The sequence below is a fragment of the Typopeltis vanoorti genome, chromosome 24 (genome assembly GCF_054136105.1).
Source record: "Typopeltis vanoorti isolate ZY-2024b chromosome 24, IOZ_Tvanoo_1.0, whole genome shotgun sequence".
NCBI lineage: Eukaryota > Metazoa > Arthropoda > Arachnida > Uropygi > Thelyphonidae > Typopeltis > Typopeltis vanoorti.
In genome coordinates this window covers 53,906,336-53,924,676 of record NC_143572.1, presented here as the reverse complement: position 1 = coordinate 53,924,676, position 18,341 = coordinate 53,906,336, and the positions used below count along the sequence as shown (strand labels likewise).

At 34.5% G+C, this 18,341-nt stretch overlaps 2 protein-coding genes across 4 annotated transcripts in view; one reads left to right on the top strand and one right to left on the bottom strand.

The window, feature by feature from the left end:
• Positions 1 to 18,341, bottom strand: part of LOC150093217 (ras-related protein Rac1-like) — a 117,716-nt gene that overhangs the window by 77,605 nt on the left and 21,770 nt on the right. Inside the window, exon 2 of one of the 3 annotated variants that reach the window (XM_090414087.1) lies at positions 5,447 to 5,533. The exons of the other annotated variants lie outside the window; for them this stretch is intronic. Within the exon in view, the coding sequence (XP_090270213.1) occupies positions 5,447 to 5,533 (87 nt within the window). The remainder of the gene's footprint in view (positions 1 to 5,446; positions 5,534 to 18,341) is intronic. 3 annotated transcript variants of the gene reach the window in all.
• LOC150093215 (leukocyte elastase inhibitor A-like) overlaps positions 8,299 to 18,341 on the top strand; it is a 92,261-nt gene continuing 82,218 nt past the window's right edge. Inside the window, exon 1 of the mRNA XM_090414086.1 lies at positions 8,299 to 8,356. The gene's annotated coding sequence lies outside the window, so the exon portion shown is untranslated. The remainder of the gene's footprint in view (positions 8,357 to 18,341) is intronic.

Here is an 18,341-nt window from a genome sequence, read left to right as displayed (position 1 = left end):
AAATGTACTTTAGACCATTTATTTTTATGAGACAGCATTGGAACGGTTTGCATTATAGCCAAAGCAACTAGGCCTATGACTCCAGTATATTATTTCTCTTAACAGGAAATTCTCTGTCGCCGAATTAATATTTAAATTTATTTAAAATGATAAATTTCGGATAAATTTATTTAAAATGATCGCTAATAATATTTGCCTTTAAGTTTTGTAGTTAATATTCTTTATTTTTTTTTAATAATCTTCCAAGCAACAAAAATATTTTTTTAAATTATTTTTTTACAATAGCAGATAATGTCTCCACTTCCTAACTAGAATCGTCTGCTCGCAATATACACCTGTACTGGGATCTAATTTTGTCAAACAATTTATTACTTTACTTTTACTGTATTTGGGTGAGAATTATTTGTTATGTTGTAAAAACGCGTTTTAAATTATATTGGAGTTTAATGTGAATTATAAAATCTCTCCAAGTCATACATTCCAGGCAATTTAATGCCGCGTTCCATTTTGATCCTGCAATTATATAAATTACAGGCCGCGGAGTTCCGGCATTCCGAAAAGAAAGACAAGAAAATTAAGGCAAATTTTAAAACTACTGTTCCCGACTAGTGACCCAATTAAATCGAAGCTGCAGTCGGCAACTGAAGGTACATTTAGTTGGCTCACAAAATCAAGTAATGTATATTAATTAATGATAACGTTGGAAAATAAAACAACAACAAAAAAGTATATGCAAATAAAGGAAACAAATTCGCAATTAAATACTGTAATTAGGTAAAATTATCAAGAAAGACCTATTTCTCATATTCTGAATCCCATAGCATACGTGCCGTCTATTCTGAGGTCTTTTCCTTAAGTAGCAAGCACAACCTCTCGCCACACATTCGTCCGCTATTGAACAACTCGGGAAGAATAGATAATTCTTCAGGGAAATATCTGAAAATTGATTTGTAGCAGGCTGAACAAAGGAAAGGCATTCTGAGTGCAGGCAGGGCTGTGAATAGAATAAGCAGACCTAGTTGAGCTGTATCAGCACTACAATACCGCAGATTACAATTTAGTTTTTAAATATTTTTCCGTTGGATATCCGACTCTCTTTTTTTTTTCTATCACAATAGCAGGCTAATGAAAGAAGACAAAGAGTTTAATATAATTTAAATCCTGTTTTAATAGTCAAACGAAAGGAAATTTTACACACACCTACAGGTTATCAGGGATCGTATCTATATATATAGGATTGCCCAATGTGTATCTCACCATGTTTTTTATTTTTATTTTTTCCTGTAACAGTTCTATCAGAGCTCATAGCTGTTCTATATTTTGAGAAGTTCAGTAGACAAGCATACCCCCCCCCCTTCTTAGATGATTATATTATCATGTCATCATTAGCATTGGAAGATATTCGGTGAAAAAAGAAAAAAAAAATAAGAGCGGGGAGAGAGGATGTAGCAGGAAATTTGAAATCCCATAAGAGCTTCTCACCTCTTATACACACTTATTATTTGATATTCACTGCAAGTTATACCTATCTGTAGTTGAATTGGCATTCATCATTAAGTCTCTGTATCTAGCTAATGAGTAATACATCGCTCATATTTTACAGGTCAGCCCCATGTTATGACTTTCATTCCGAAACTATGATTTTAATAGAATAAAATTTTCAATCTGTACAATAACGATATTGGGAAGGATTTGACAAGCGACGTACAGCTACTTGCTGATGATGCAAAGATAGGTAGGGTAATCAGGAATGCTGCTGATATGCAGTATACTTGCAGAATGATTTGAATAGACTGGAATTGTGGGCATCTGAAAATGGAGTCAGTTCAATGTCAGTAAATGTAAAGTCATTCACTTCGGCGTGATTACATATCGAATGTCGTATTATATTGGTGGGATTAGGCTAGAAGAAACTAATGAAGCTAGAGATCTTGGAGTGTTAATAGATAGGAAATTGAAGTTCAGGGTCCATGTGGCAAAGATTGCAAAAACAATTCAAAAGATTATTGCAATGCTGAAACGAACGTACAAGGCCTTGATAAGACTTCACTTGGACTTGTTGTGTGTAGTTCTGGTCTCCTGGTTTCCGTTGTGATTCTGATGTATTGGAGAGAATACAATGCAGAGTGTTTAAAATGATAGGATTGTGGAATACTGATTATGAAGACAGATTGAGAATTTGTAGACTGCAGACACTAACAAACAGGAGAAAGAGGGCTGATATGATTGAGACTTACAAACTTCTAAAAGGGGTCATACAGGATTTCAATTGATAGAATTTTTCAATTTATGGAGGGTGGGGAAAAGACAAGTGGGCATCCTTGGAAGCTGAGAATGAAGGCCTCCAAGAAGGGTATGAGGACTAGATTTTCTCTCAGAGGGTAGTGCGTGGTTGGAATGGATTGCCTTTGGATATTGTGCGTGCAAGCAGTGCGAACGAATTCAAGAATATCATAGCTGGTGTGTGTAGTATGTGGCCTCCTTCGATGAGTCTGACTCTCTGGAGGTCTCTCTTAATAATAATAATAATAATAATAATAATAATAATAATAATAATAATAATAATAATAATAATAATAATAATAATAATAATAATAATAATAATGTGGTTAAGTCTTATGCTTTTACATACATATGTATATTTTGAATGTAAATTGCGTGTGTTCTCCGAATGAACTAATAGTTTAAAGGATGCTGTGATCCTAAGTTATACTACTTTCAAGAAGCTCCCTCTAGTAAGTAAATTTTAGGTTTAATAGCTTTTCGGAGGTCTTTGTAATGTTATGAGGCCTTAAACTATAGGTAAGTAAAGGTAACACATAATGCTCAGGCTCAGGGCCGCCCCTAGGAATTTTGTCGCCCCGTGCAGTAGCCTATTTTGCCGCCCCTTCTCCCTTATTTTTCGTATAGTCGTCCAGTGAAGTAGCATATTTTGCCGCCCCTTCTCCCTTATTTTTCATATAGTTTATGCCAACTTTGCCGCCCAAAAAAACTTGTCGCCCCGTGCAAATGCACGTCTTGTACCGTCGGTAGAGCCGGCCCTAATAACTAATATCATGGTATTTGATAGAATTAAATGACGACAGAATATATACAAGTATATAATGATTGAAACATCCAATTGTCATCTGAAACGTTTTTCTTTTTTGTTTTTGTTAATGATATACCATTTTTTTTTTTTTTTTTTTTTTTGTACAAAAATGCGACCGAATAGCTAAACATTTTTCTTTTAGTAATTTATATACAAAAAAAGAATGACGGGTTATCATATTTTAACTAAATTCTGGATATCAGAAGACGCTATAGTGATATATTTTATCTGTGGTACCACCAAGGAGGGCAGTGTATTTAATCATGTTTAGTTAAGCTTTAGCATGGTGAAGTTCATTAGTTCAGTGGGTGGGCTAAGAATGTTATCTTATCATTTTCTTAAAATTTTATTTAAATTTACTTTTATTCACAGTCCGGAAACTCTACTCTAAGAGACTAAAGATGGACTTTTTTTTTTTTTTTTTTTTTTTTCCCAAACTGCTTCAGGCCTCCAGTAAACAGGGCAGTGGTATTATCACACCGGAAAATGAAATTCATCTCCCACTTAAAGTAAATCATAAGCATCCATGCTATGACAACATTCGAACCCGCAGCAACCTCTTCATACTCGGCCAACTAGGCTGGCAATTTTAATATAATTTATTAAAAACATTTAACTGTAATATAACTCAGAAAGATTAAATGTGTTAACTTACTTTGTTGGAAATGTTTTCATGCATTTTATATAAGATACTCTTTTTTTTTTTTTTTTTTAATTTGTTCAACGATTTTCCATCTCACAATGCAACAATTCTTATCTGTATAAATTTCCTCTTCTGGTTTCTGAGACGTTTCCGGTATAGTTCCTCGTTCACTTCCTAATTTTGCTTGCTGATTTAATAATAAATATTTCAAGTCCTTGAGTAACATTATAACCACACACACACATTTTTGAAAATAATTAGCAGATGAATATTTGCCTTTATCTTTCCCCATTAAGCCTATTAGCTGTAGTACTTTTGTTTTTAAGACCATCCCGTTATCTTCTGTCTTCCAATATTTCTCTTTACCTCTGGTACCCAGTTCTTTACTTTCTTTTCCTATCTGTTATCCTGCATTCTTTATATATGACTGTTTCATTCTTTTTCCGTTTTTTGAATTCAATCTGACTGTATTTTACGATTTTCTGTCATTTGTGAGTTCTTGATTTTATTTAATATTGTTTTACACCTTCCGTTTTTCTTATTTCGTCTTAGTAGTATCATTAATTTGTCTAATTTTTGTAGTTGCTGTATGTGTTTCTGCTACATATGTCAGTAGTCCTTTGTAGATTCTTGTTTCTTTATGTTTTTATTCTTCCAATGAGGTTGTTGAGACATTCGGATATTCTATTAGCATTTATTGCTTATTCTTATACTTCATTTTGGGTAATATCATAGTTATTTTCGAATGCTAAATATTTTATCTTATTAACTTGTTCAATTATTTTCTCTTTGATTTGTAATTTACATTTTATGGATTCTCCAAGGACTATCCTGAGCTTATTTTTAATGTTTTTTTCTATTGACAACACCTTCATATTTTTCTTTCTGCTTGTATTATTGAATCTTTCTAGACATTTTCATTTTAATCTGTATTCCTCTTCCTCGCTTTTCCGTTATAGCCTTTATATCGAGGAGGATGGCCCTTCTGGAAGTATTCACTTCCCAGTATGCTTTGCCTACATCACCCGTTAACCTTCATACCATGACGGAAAAAAATCCAAAATCGGTGCCATACTTCATAAGAAATTTAATCACCCATAAAAATATTAAGCTTTTTGGAAATGAACGGAAACTTTTTTTTTTTTGTAATTTTTTGATATTCCTACCCATAAAGGGTCAGTAACAATATTATGGTGATAAGGATCAGATAACACAGGAATTGCAATCTAGGGGTAAACATGGCGTTTTGAACCAATTCAAGCTTCTAACAGGCAGGATGGTAGCTTCACACAAAGCGATGAATATTATCTACCATCTATACAATTCACAGACGTCCGTTTCCGTAGTGAAAATCAAGCCCATAACCGTAATATTGAATATTCTTGCTTATTTTCTCTGAGTGTCTGAATATTACGCAAGAAATAATTTGGGATCTTCTCAAATATGGTATTTGTAAAAATAAAGTATTTAAAAAAGTAAATATGTATATATAAAGCTTCACAATACATGAGACTCTTTAAAACAGTCCCACATCATCCAGTTGTTATGCATAATTAAAGAAATAGCCTGTGTTCAAACCTATTTACAAGAAAATACCAACCGGTAGCCTCCGACACCCACCATGCAAAAAGTTAAATATAGGAATCAGTGCTTTTTTCTCTTTCTTTGAACATTACACATGCGCAATTACCTAAAAATCAATAAAAACACACCTCTTTCAAGAGCCACATCCGGGAGGTTGTTCTTCATAATAGCAGACAGCAGAGAGAGAGATAAGGGGGGAAATGCTAGAATCGAACCTAAAAAAGAAATACGTATTTCGCGCAAAATGTTTGCCTTTCAAACAGAAAAAAAAAAAAAAAAAGCAATACTAGAAAACATAAAAGCAAAATATAAATAAATAAATAATAAAGTAAGCGCGTGGCAAGCACTATTGCTGACGTATGAAAAAAATGAAGGATGTCTCTATTCAGTGAATTCTAAAAACCAGTTTGAATGATATAAACATGCGAAATCCTTTGAATAACTATTTGAAAATGTTACGCAAACGCAAATACATGCTGTTGTAATGCAACTTCTGCATACAGATAGTAGGAATAATATATAAACAGCAAATAAACACATTGTAATTGATTCTACGTTTAAAATATAGCGACGGCATATCAAACAATTTGCGGACTAAATGAGTACATCAAAGAGACTGATAGAGAATTAGTCAAACAATATTGAGTATTTCATATAATATGCAAAACCCAATATTAAGTTATAAATTACAGTCGAAAAATATTTAAGAAGATTCAGCTTTTATGGACCATGAAAGAACTGAAATTTAGAATAAGACCTGTCCTCTACCCCCATATGTGCCTTTTGAAGCAACCGATTGGAAACTTTAAATACACTAGGTAAGTTGCTTTCGATTAAAATGACATGGGATTTGGAATGTTTCCCTATTCCAAAATTCTAGAACAAAACAGTACTGTAAATTGTCAGTTCAAACAAAATGGAAGCGATTAAGTATATGTTTCCAATAATAATACAAATTTAAAAATAAAAATAAATAAAGATAAACTAATAAGTGTCATTAGTGAAAAACTGAAGAAAATATATTAATAAAACAAACAACAACAACAATAATAATAAAAAAACGAATAAATATTTTCCAATCTTCTTCCCCTACCCTCAATGAGACACTTGAAGATCGAAGTCATTAAGTATGCTAGCAATTAAATTTCCACGACCAAATTTACATATATATATATACAACTGCGTTATTTTCTACTCAAATTATTATTATCATTATTATTAACTGGCTTTCTTGATGGAGTCCAAGACTCATCGCAGAAGGCCCACACTAACCATTATTCACAATATACCTCTTACTCACAATGCGTCAAAAGAATTCTGCTTTTAAAAAACCATCCATTTTATCTGCCACTAACTCTATGACTCTATGTAAATATGAACAAACACGGTTCGTTTATATAATTAGAAGATTATTATATTTTTGCAAACTAAGCAAAAGCCTATTATTAGGATATAATTTAGGGCATACTATTGCAACGTCACGTTCTGCTGTAATATACGCTAACGAGAAAGTATTAGACTTCAGATCGTGGAGGAAGTACGCGAAAGTTCAGGAAATGAACTCATTTAATAATAATAAATAATAATGCAAATTAATTTAATGTTTTATTAATTTCTTATATATCATATTCCTTAAATATAATGCAGTCAGTGGCAAATTCATAAAACTGTCAAATATCCACGTTTCGTTATTTTTCTTCGAAAAATAAGTGATAGAAAGCAATAATTAAATCGTGCAGATATGAATTACGTTTTCCGATTTGATTATGAAAAATATTGGGCGTAACGAAATCAAGAAAAAAAAATTAAAAAAATACGTTTTCTTTTTTCTTTTCTTTTTTTAACCAATCATTTTATTTTATTTGTGCTTGCATCATGGAATCAGATGCAATTGTATTCTACGTAACTACAATATAAAGCAAAAATATATTTCTGGATATTCAATTTATGCATGTATTTTTGCTATATAGTTCACAATCAACGGTCTCATACGTATGCTCCCCACTAATCGCAGCGTTTTCTTTAAATATTTATCAGAATTAGAACAATAATACAATAAAGGTTTCATTTGTTACCACAAAGGAAAACAACACAAAAAATGGCCGAAATTATGCATGAACTTCACGTAAACAACATATACTAGATACAGGGTGGCATGAAAATGTGAACGTTGAAGCAGAACAAGGTTAGTAAATGTTTAGCAATTCACAGCATGCAGTCACAAGCGGAGTTTAAACAGCAAGTCATTCTGCGTTATTTTTACATGCAATTACACTCGTTTAGGTTATCACATTTCTTAATTAAGCTATTGCGAAAGTTAATGACCATGTTTCTAGATTAAGAAGGTCATGCACCTACAGAAAATGATCGTTTAGCAAGCAGGACGTTTTTTGTATTTATAGATAATATCTACAATTCACTTCGCAAGTCTGCGTTCAAATTCCCTGTAAGATGCTAGAAACATTTAAAAGGACTTTTCAACTGAAGGTGAGTTAGCAAGTCTCAGAGTAGTCATGGTTTTCTAACTAGGAAAGTCAGTTGTTTTTATTTTAATTCAATTTTTTTAAATAAAACTAGTCAGAGAACACACATACTGAGAGACATAACAATACAGAGACAGGATTAACTGTCCTATCATTTATTTCCAAAAGTTAAATTTATGAAAAGCCAGGTTACTTTGCCATAAGAGATCTTTAGTCTTAATGCGTAAGGGACGATTGTAAATTAATATGTATTGCTTTTCAAGAGAGTACTGCCTGCATTTGTTATGTAATTTAAATAAATATATATTCGAAGAACTTGCAAAAAGTTTTTTTTTTTTTTGAAAAATGAAAAAAAAATTAGTATAACTGTAAATAATCTAAACATCTTGTTTTTAAGAATGATGTATCCGCAGTGGAGACAAAATATGTGTAATATTTTAAATTATTAATTTAGCGGAGCCTCTGTAGCACAGTCAGTTTCAACGAAGTCTGAAAAGCCTGAGTTTGAATCCTGTTTAGAAGACGAAAGACCGTTATCAGGGCTTTCAACTGCAGGTGAGTTAACCGGTCTCATACGAAGGTGGGTGGATTTTTCTTTGCGAAAACTTAGGTTTTTCAACCCGCAGTCAGGCAAAGTGGCCAGAACAAACGCAATTCACACACAAAAATATATTATTTAGGCATAAGACTAACTACATTGCCCTAAAATTATACTTATGAAAATCAATCTGGGCACGTCGTGGGCTTGTAAGTAACGCGAATTATGATTACAAATTTAGCACAAAATGGCCTATAACTCACATAATTAAGTGTAAAATTAAGAATCACTAAACTAATCTTAAAAAATTCTCTTACGTTAATTATTTATAATTACTTATGACTAATAAAGAAATTTAAAGAAAAGCTTTATTAATATCACAGTAATCCATTAGTTCAACTTTTCTATGCTGATCCTGGATAGGAAAGGTTCAGTTTATGGCAAGAGCACCACGGATAAACGAAAACTTGAGAAAGACTTGCAAATTATATTCACTAGGCATTTCCTAATGAATATAAAAGTTAAATTCATTAGGAAATACTTAAGAGGATAGACTGTTAAAAAGGAAGAGGAGAAATGAATGAAGAGGAAGAAAAATATTTCTGTGAGGCTGGAGTTGGATTATGAAGAGCTAGTAACTAGCCGTAGCCATATCTTAACAGATTTAGAGGAGAGCTGGGAATTATCAGTGGCAGTTCTGATGAGCAGTGATCATTGAAATATCTTCCACACAGACTTCCAAACTGAAAGCCTGTGTGGAAGAGCCTGGACAATCAAAAAAGAGACAGAGTGGAGTCCACCAGTGAGACTACCCCCATATGTGAGAATAATATTCAGCTGGAGGTTTGCAGTTTTTTTACCTTTGCTTGATTTTTCATGGCTATTCGATGTAAATCTAAAATTGGGAGTGAAAGAGAAATCGATATTCAAAGACACATATACAGAGAACTTCACTTGGCTCTTCAAATTGTATATTCGGCAATTTCTACCCATCTCGAATAATAGGGTGTGGTGATAAGTGGATCCCCTCCCAGCACATGAGGCAGAATACTAATACACACACACAAAAAGAGAATTTGGAGACTTACACCCGAATCTGCCAATCCCATCACTCGGAATAACTGTTCAAGTTGTATCCTTGAGAACAACAATTATTGAGACTCTCCACGATATCTAACTCTGAAAACATCATTTATATTGCGTGCTAGAAGAAATTTGGGAAAACAAAACTTTCGGCCACTTCATCTCGATATGAAAATTAATTCTTAAAATAATAGTATGGAGTTTGTGAAAAGTCAACTAGTAAGAATCTAGTCGATTCTTACTAAACGAACTTGGACTAGACCTTCTTTCGGCAATCTTTCCTAATTAGTCGATCTTTCATGCAGGCAAGCAGAATTTTTCCTTCCCGGAAACCTCGGAGTTTTAATCCTGCAAATTTGAAAAACCGATCTCACACTATTTTAGAAAATATACCACTTAGTGAACACTAGACAGCGATAGTTGTCTGCCAATTCTATAAACTGATGCTAATCTAGGCCCTGGAACCTCTCGTATATATGTGTGTGATACATAAAACAGAAAGTAAGAAAATGATCGTCAGGAAAGAACTCAACTACTGCCGACGATAATAATCGACGACTCTCTAATAATTCACATTAGAAAGATGCAAATTTGCATTTTTTTTTTTTACAAATAATATAATACACAACAGTAATGCTTCCCCATTAATAACACCTCGTGCGATTGAAAGGAACTTCCACCTACATGTCCTTTGATCTCTATTTGGATCAGTCGAAAATACTGTATGAATGAAAACAAAACAATTTCTTGTGTACTGTATATATACAGTATATAACATTTTGACAACCTATCTGAAACCCGCAGTTTAATTATAATACAGCGAGACACTTTTTTGGGATAAAAATGACAGCACATCTGATCTTTTTTTAAATTTCACTTTTGTATATAAAAGCAAAGCAATATTACCACATTCTGACTTTCGGATGTATGGCTCACTGTTACATTTTATCCGTGATGCAACCAGGAAAGGTTAAGAGTTCTAGATAAGACACATCTCAGGATACCTCCCAACAACACAGAGTGCAAAAAAATGTGGAAAATCTTTATGACACCGTAAAGATTTTATGGCCTGGATACTGCAAATAAAGCTGTCTAATGTAAGAAAGTTATATTTTATTCAAGATTTGCATAGTGTACATAATTCAGTTGAATGGGAATGCATTCGTTATTAACGACGACGTCTATTTATATATAAAATCAATCGCTTCACTAATTTAGTCATAAGAAAACGTTATAGTTGAATTGGAATGTGTTTTTGTAAAGAATTTCAAAGAGCACTATCCACTAGCTCAGCTCACATTCTTCATTCATTTGTAGTCAATCCTAAATACGTAGTGAATGAACTATACCTATTAAAACACACTGGATTTTCTTGATATATTTCATTGACAAACATTTCCGTGGTAAAAAATACCTAATACAAAACTCAACGTGCAGAATTATGGAAAACAAAAAAATCAAGAAACTTTGGAACGGAAAATTTTGTAATTGATTCATCTTTTGATTCCAAAATACAGAAGCAGATATTATTATTATTATTATTATTATTATTATTATTATTATTATTATTATTATTATTATTACCAGATCCTCCAAGGAGTCCAAAGACTCATCGAGGGAGGGCACCATTCTACAACTCTCCATCTCCACCACTCAACGAACTGCAACCACACCAACGCCATCTACTGACCACCACTACCACTAATATATTATACCCAACCTTAGTATATTATACTTAAGTGAATTCAAAAGCCCCCCCCCCCCCCAAAAAAAAAGAAGTTAGGACAACGTTTAAGCATAACTTCAAGGATTCAGGTGATTAGTTAAAAATTAAAAATCGACAGGAGTTTACGGTTTAAAACTAAAATAAGTCACTTCTTTATATTAAGAACAAACATATATTAGCAAAGTAACATGGGAAGAAAAAGGTGCTTCAACTCCCTTAAATTCTTCTAAAACTATGGAAGTTTTAGGCAAAGACATACTGATATTGCAGAACAAGTCTTATAAAAGTCCTTTGCATCCTGGCGGGATTCGAATCTAGGGCTTTCCAATTAAAGGATATCGTCGATACTGACTGAGGTAGGGCTCTACTTATAAGGGATTTTTAACTGAGTTAATTGGTTTGATAAGGTGGGAAGGGATGAGTAGGATTATTCTTTCCGAAAATTAAAATCGACTTTGAAATATCATTTAAAATAACAAAGAGAATTACATTCTCAGACAGCGTGTATGTAAAATAGGAACAGACTCTGACAAGTGATGTTAGAGGTATGTTTTTACGTGTGTTATGAATTTAGCAAAGCAGTAGAGCCAGTCACTGCACCGTCGAATGGAGAATTTCTTATTAAGAAATGCAGTATCGGTTTCTTCATGGGAAAAATATAATGCAATGCAAAACTTATAATCAAAAAATACACAACGGATATGTTGAGATATTTTTTTTAAATAACGAAACCTGTGGTGAGATCATAATTAAAAGAAACACACGTATTAACCACAGTGAAAATATTTACTTGTAAATATTTCATCCTAAGTATCTTAGAACATCATCAGTACAGTAGTTTAAAACAATAATAGGAATAACATACAGTTAGGGCGCATGATTACAATAGAATCTTATTAAACGTGCGTAACGTGTTACAGAAGTAAAAAAACAAACAAACTAGAAACCAAACAAAAATAAACACATCAAACCAGACAAGAAGTCCATAGGATTCCCATACCTTACGTCAAAGGCATCTCCGAACGTCTTTCTAAAATTATGAAGAAATACAATTTTGCCACTACTTACAAACCTATCAACCAAATTTACAACGTGTTACCTTCTCCTAAGGACAAACTCTCACCTTTGATGTTGCCTGGCGTTTATGAGATTCCATGCTCATGCAAATTGTCTTACTTTGGACAGACAGGTAGGTCTGTTCAGAAACACATCTCGGAACATCAAGACCACATTCGTCTTTTTAAACCGCAGAAATCTGGTCTCTCTCAACACGGAATTGAAAATCCAAACCATAAGATCCATTGGGAAAAGTCTAAACTTTTACATAGATCTTTATATAAACATGAACGTTTATATAAAGAAAGTTCTGGAGCCCTACTACACAGACCAAATTTAAACCGCAACGACGTTCTTACTATTCCTAAAGTATGGGAAATTGCCATACAAAATTGTGTAAAATAATTATTATTAGATGTAAATAAGTTTTTTTTTTACCTTGGGAATAATGTATATTAGGGTTACCAAGTAATTTTATAAATTTGGTTATTTTACTCCTAATCCCAAGTAAGCAAAAAGTTAAGTTTGCGCCTGAAACGTAGTTCAAGTCTAAAGGTGGTGCAACACCAGGGCAACTAATTGTAAAGGTGGGTAAACTCTGATCACTATTTTTAGTATTTTCCATAATGTAAAGCACATCTCACTAAGAGATGTATACTGCAATGCATTATGGGTGGGGTCACTACCCAGACCGGTTTCAACCTTTTTTGAGGTCTCCTCAGTGAGTAGCTAGACCCTAGCTACTCACTGAGGGATTAGGAGTAAAATAACCAAGTTTATAAAATTACTTGATAACCCTAATATAATTATTATTAGTTTTTTTTTTTTTTTTTACTTCTGTAACACGTTACGCACGTTTAATGAGATTCTATTGTAATCATGCGCCCTAACTGTATGTTATTCCTATTATTGTTTAAACTACTGTACTGATGATGTCCTAAGATACTCAGGATGAAATATTTACAAGTAAATAATTTTCACTGTGGTTAATACGTGTGCTTATTTTAATTATGTTGAGATATTATTCTAAGTCACAACTTCCAAAACCAAACAGATATTATGTCAAAAAGGATTGGTAGCAAATTTATCTTCATACTTAGAGCAGCACTAAAGGTGACAACCTCTCTTTGCATTTGAAGAGATCTTTTATAGTTACTCAAAGCTATCGTTTAGTTTTTACTTTACCCTCTCCAGTATTCCAAGGATATCTAACTAATAAAACAGGGACTTGAGATACTTATCTTGAGAACTAGTTATATCAGGCTGATTGCGTTCAGCATACCAATGAAGTTACTCATAATACAGGCAACATACGCCTCGTTATGTATTGTGAGTAGTCATGCGTTTTTGTCTGATTCGAAAGCCAATGCTAGGAATGACAAAAACACGAGATTGTTTCAACAACTGCTTTCCGTGTCATATCAGCTGTTCATGCACAACTGTGAGTATGCTGTAAAGCTCGTTGTGAATAATTACTATATGAGTCGGTGGTTCAATTTTTTCCATCAAAATAATTTTTCTCGCCTCAAAAAAAAAAAATAATAATAATAATAAAATAAATAAAAACTTATGAGGGAAAAAATAAATTTAAAAGCTTTCTTTTTAGAGCCCTTGTTGCCTCTTTATCTATCAAAAAAAAAAAAGTAATAAAATAAAGTAAGCTGAATAGATATTACTGATAAATTTAGGTGAATTTAATAGATGCTTTATACTATACTTTGGAAATAAACATAGCATTAAATTTGCATACTCAAATATGTTATTTTTATGCAAGAACCGTTCAAAAATAACGGTTATATATATACATTTTATCAAATAATTTGAAACGAAAATGTAACCACAGAGTATGATAATTAGCAACTGATGAGTTTACGTTTCGAAGGTCTACGAGGCCGGTTAAGGATTATCTGCAATTTATGTAAAATTTATTTTTCAATGGATATTGTTGATAAGTCGGTTAGTCTCGCTTGACTCATAGTGAACTCAATTTCTTATAAAGTTTAATTTTTATAATGCACGTTCCCCTGATGCTGCGAACCGGAAGAATGGAAAGCATTCTATTCTGAGAAATGGAGACATGTTAAGTATCGCCGAAATTAAACTGTATACGGTTGTGCACTAGATTTCATATCGGACTAACTTGCACTTGGGACCTTTCATAGCATAAACATATCATATCTAGTCTAAAACTCCTTAGTGTCTTTTTTTACTGTTGTTCAAGACACTACTAGAACTGTTAATATCATATAAATCCAAATTTAGAATACTGTTCTCGCGTTTGCAGTTGTGTATCAACTGAAACTGCTTACGTCACGCACCTTTGGATCCATTCCATGGAAAGGGTTGAGGAAACCTGTGCTGTTGCTCTTGACATCTCTAAGGCTTTTAATAGGATCTGGCATCAAGGGCTTCTCAAGTTTGGAACTGCCTTCGTCCTTGTGTAATTGGATCACCAGTTCTCTATCAGATTGATCCCTACATGTAATGGCGGATGGTGTTCTAAATTTTCCTGCCAATGCCAGTGTCCCTGAGGGTTCTCTCTCATTTTAATTCACCCTCTTCCAGACTTATATAAACGACCTGCTCTCATCGACTGCAAACTTTATTCATAGTTTTGCTGATGATAGCACATTGCACTCACCCTATTCATATGACAAGCGTTGCAGTGTTCAAACATCTCAATAAACGTGGGTATCCTAGAGGAAAACTCTACTGCCTCCTTATAAGACCGAATAACGCACCTTCACCTGAAAAGTCCTTATAAAGATTCTTCGCATCTTAGACGACATTCAAACGCAGGCCTTTCCAAACTAAGGGCATGGTATTTCAGATCACAGGATTGTGGTGGCGATGTACTGGTAAAAACTTAATGTTTCTGTACAATTCTTAAAACTTTTATTTCAGTTCGATGAAAAGTGGCATTGTTATTTTGAAAGACTCAGTTAACTGTGGTGTATTGCGAGCATTCATTTTTCGGAACATAATGAAACAAAAACAGGCATGATCGAGGTTACACCACTATTAAGACTCATACAACAGTATTATCATCATCTAGTCCTAATTGCCATGAATTGGCCAGATTGTAAATTGTCACGATATCTGTATTTACCTTCTATTACAAATTTTGAATGATCTCGTCTTATATATTAACAAACCTAGTGACATAACTATAAAGCTTTTCCTATTTGGAGAGGCAAATATAAGATAGTGACGGTCCCTATCGTTCATCATTGTTTGTTCGCTCAGATTATTCTTATTGGTGTTGATTTTCCCCTGTAGTTTCTAGGCAACTACCAGATTAGAAACTGTCATACCTGCTTAAGTTCGCAAATAAAACAATTGAAGCCTTTCTATAAGTCACTAATGTTTTCTGTTTGTTGTACATTGGGAACAACTGTAGCTCAGTTGGATTCGACAGTTTGAAAGACCTGGGTTCAAATCCCATCTCTATGACGCGCAGAACCTTTATCAGAGCTTTTCTATCAAACATGAGTTAGGAGGTAGTGTGGAGGGTTTTTTCTTGCCGGAAACTCGGGTTTTTCATCCCTCAAACCAAGCAAACCAGCCAGAAAAACAGACGCGATATACAGACATGGGAGACTACGAAATATGGATTGATCAACCTACGATACCGTCGGATCTGGTTCCGAAAGTCTTCATGGTATGGTGTAGATCTACGTGTAGTGTAAAATAGGAAAGGAAGGAACAGAAATTAAATTATATATATATTTAAATTGAACAGGTCAGTACCCTTCTTCTATTAAAAATTATTGTACAAGATAAAATTAATCCCATTAACCCGAATTATACAAATATATGAGGAGGGTATTTCAAGAAATACGATAACAGCACCTCATACATGAAATCGGAATACGCTGTTCCGTTCTATTAAATCAATGCGTGTATTTGTACACTAGCTAATTTATATGTTTTGCATCATATGCTTCACGATTCATTTCTCCACAAGGGTGGCACTTGTACCTTAATTCGAACTGATATTGCCTGCCAGAGAATATTAAATTTAGAATCTCCTGCATTTGACTTCCTCTGGCTCAACGTGTCGTTGTCCATTTAGTATGATTCACCTGCTTCATATACTGGTCTCCAAACCCTGAAAACCACTCGGGCCTATTCAACTTCCTTTCCATGAAGCTTGACCATCTTCAATCCAGCTATCCAGATAGTGAAGTCATCTTCCTGGGTAACCTGAATGTTCACAACTCCAGCTGGCTCCCCTTCACCAACACTATAGATCAAGCTGGACGTGACGCAGAAGTTTTTGCTATAAATAATGATCTAATACAAATCATGCCTCTACCTACGGGAAATGTCGATAATCCTCTCCCCTTTTCCAATACTCTTGATTTTTTTTTAACTAATTTTCTATTCAAATACACTGTTGTGGTCACCTCAGCTTCTCGGCAACTAAGATCACTATCTTGTTCTGGTTTCCAGTGTTAGAGAATGCCCCTTCGCTAACCACACTCAGCATCGTATCCTTTGGCACTACAAAGACACCAAGTGGGATGACCTCCGAAATAGCTATTCTTCCTTTCCGTAGCATGACTACTGCGTCCGCTCTTCTGACCCAGATACCTGCACTAAGCGAATCGCAGAAATCATCCACACTGGCACGAGGGTCTTCATCCCTCATTCTACCCCAAATTCTCGTCCACTTTCCAAGTCCTATTTCAACAGAAGTTATATGAAAGCAGTTGAAGAAAAAACTCAGCTTAGTGCGGGTGGCTTGCATCAAGAACTCCGGCTTCATACTCAGGTATGCTGAAGCACGCAACAAATTTAAAAGAACTATCAGAATCCAACTTCATAAATACCAATAGCAGAAAACTCGCCTCTCGCCTCTTGTTTAAATGGAAGCAGTGCCTTATTTTCTCTCGCAAAAGCCACCGGGCGCAAAACTGCTCACCAGCACTTCCACTACTCTCATCCAGATGGCATCACTGCTACAACAGCCAAAGATGAGGCTGTTGATGGCGAAGGCAAATCACCTCCTTCCATGCCAGCAACTGAGTACCGTATGCCTCCTGTCGTATTTTTGAAAAAAAAAAAAAAAGATATAAAGAATACTAGATAACTTGGATAATAAAAAAATCTTCTAGTTCTTATGGCATCTCTCCATCTTTGTATCACTTACAGAGCTAACTCCTGTCTTCTATCGTCTCTTAAATCTTCTTTAATCAGCTGACATCTGCTACATCATATGGAAGTAAGCATATATCGAACTCATTCAAAAAAAAAAAAAAACGCCGCTTACCTTCCATCCGACCAGTTGCCGTCGCCTCATTCCTTTCCAAAATAATGGAGGTTATCAATAGTCAACTTCTTCGCTACCTAAAAGCTCACCAGTTAATTGGCGTTCACCAGTATGGATTCCGTCAATCCAGGGCTGATCTCTTAGCCTACATCACACACCACTGGACACATTCCATTTTCAGAGAAACGCCCTTGACATTTCCATGCCTTCAATCATATTTGGCATCGAGGGCTGCTTTTCAAATTGCCTTCTTTCGGTCTACCTGCCACTCTCTGTACCTGGATAGCTAGCATTCCCTCTTATCGTTCAATGCATGTCATGATGGACTACACCCTCTCTTTCAGCTATACCGCCAATGCAGGAGTGTCTCAGGGATCCGTTTCTGTTACCTGCTCGCTTTCTTTTATATACAAATGACTTATCCAATCACCACCATCCTATCCAGAGCTTACTGACGATAGCACACTCCATTCATTCTACTCCTTCGACAAACCATGCAGTTCTGGGACATTTCAAGAATCATCTGTGACCAGTGCCTTAAGCATTGATCTCTATACCATCCTTTAGCAGGGCGATGATAACCTAATGGTCACCTTCAATGCCATCTAAACGCAGTCCTGCCTTTTCTCTCGCAAAAGAAATATCAGCTCACCTTTCCTTATCAGTAATACACACACACACACACACACACACACACACACACACACACACACACACACACACACACACACACACACACACACACACACATCACCAGATTTCTCTCCCTGGACTGATATTCACTTCCCGCTTCTGCCAGGTTCCTTAGCTTCTAAAAAATTAGACATTCTTTTCTGCTCAAGAAACTATTTTACGCCCATCC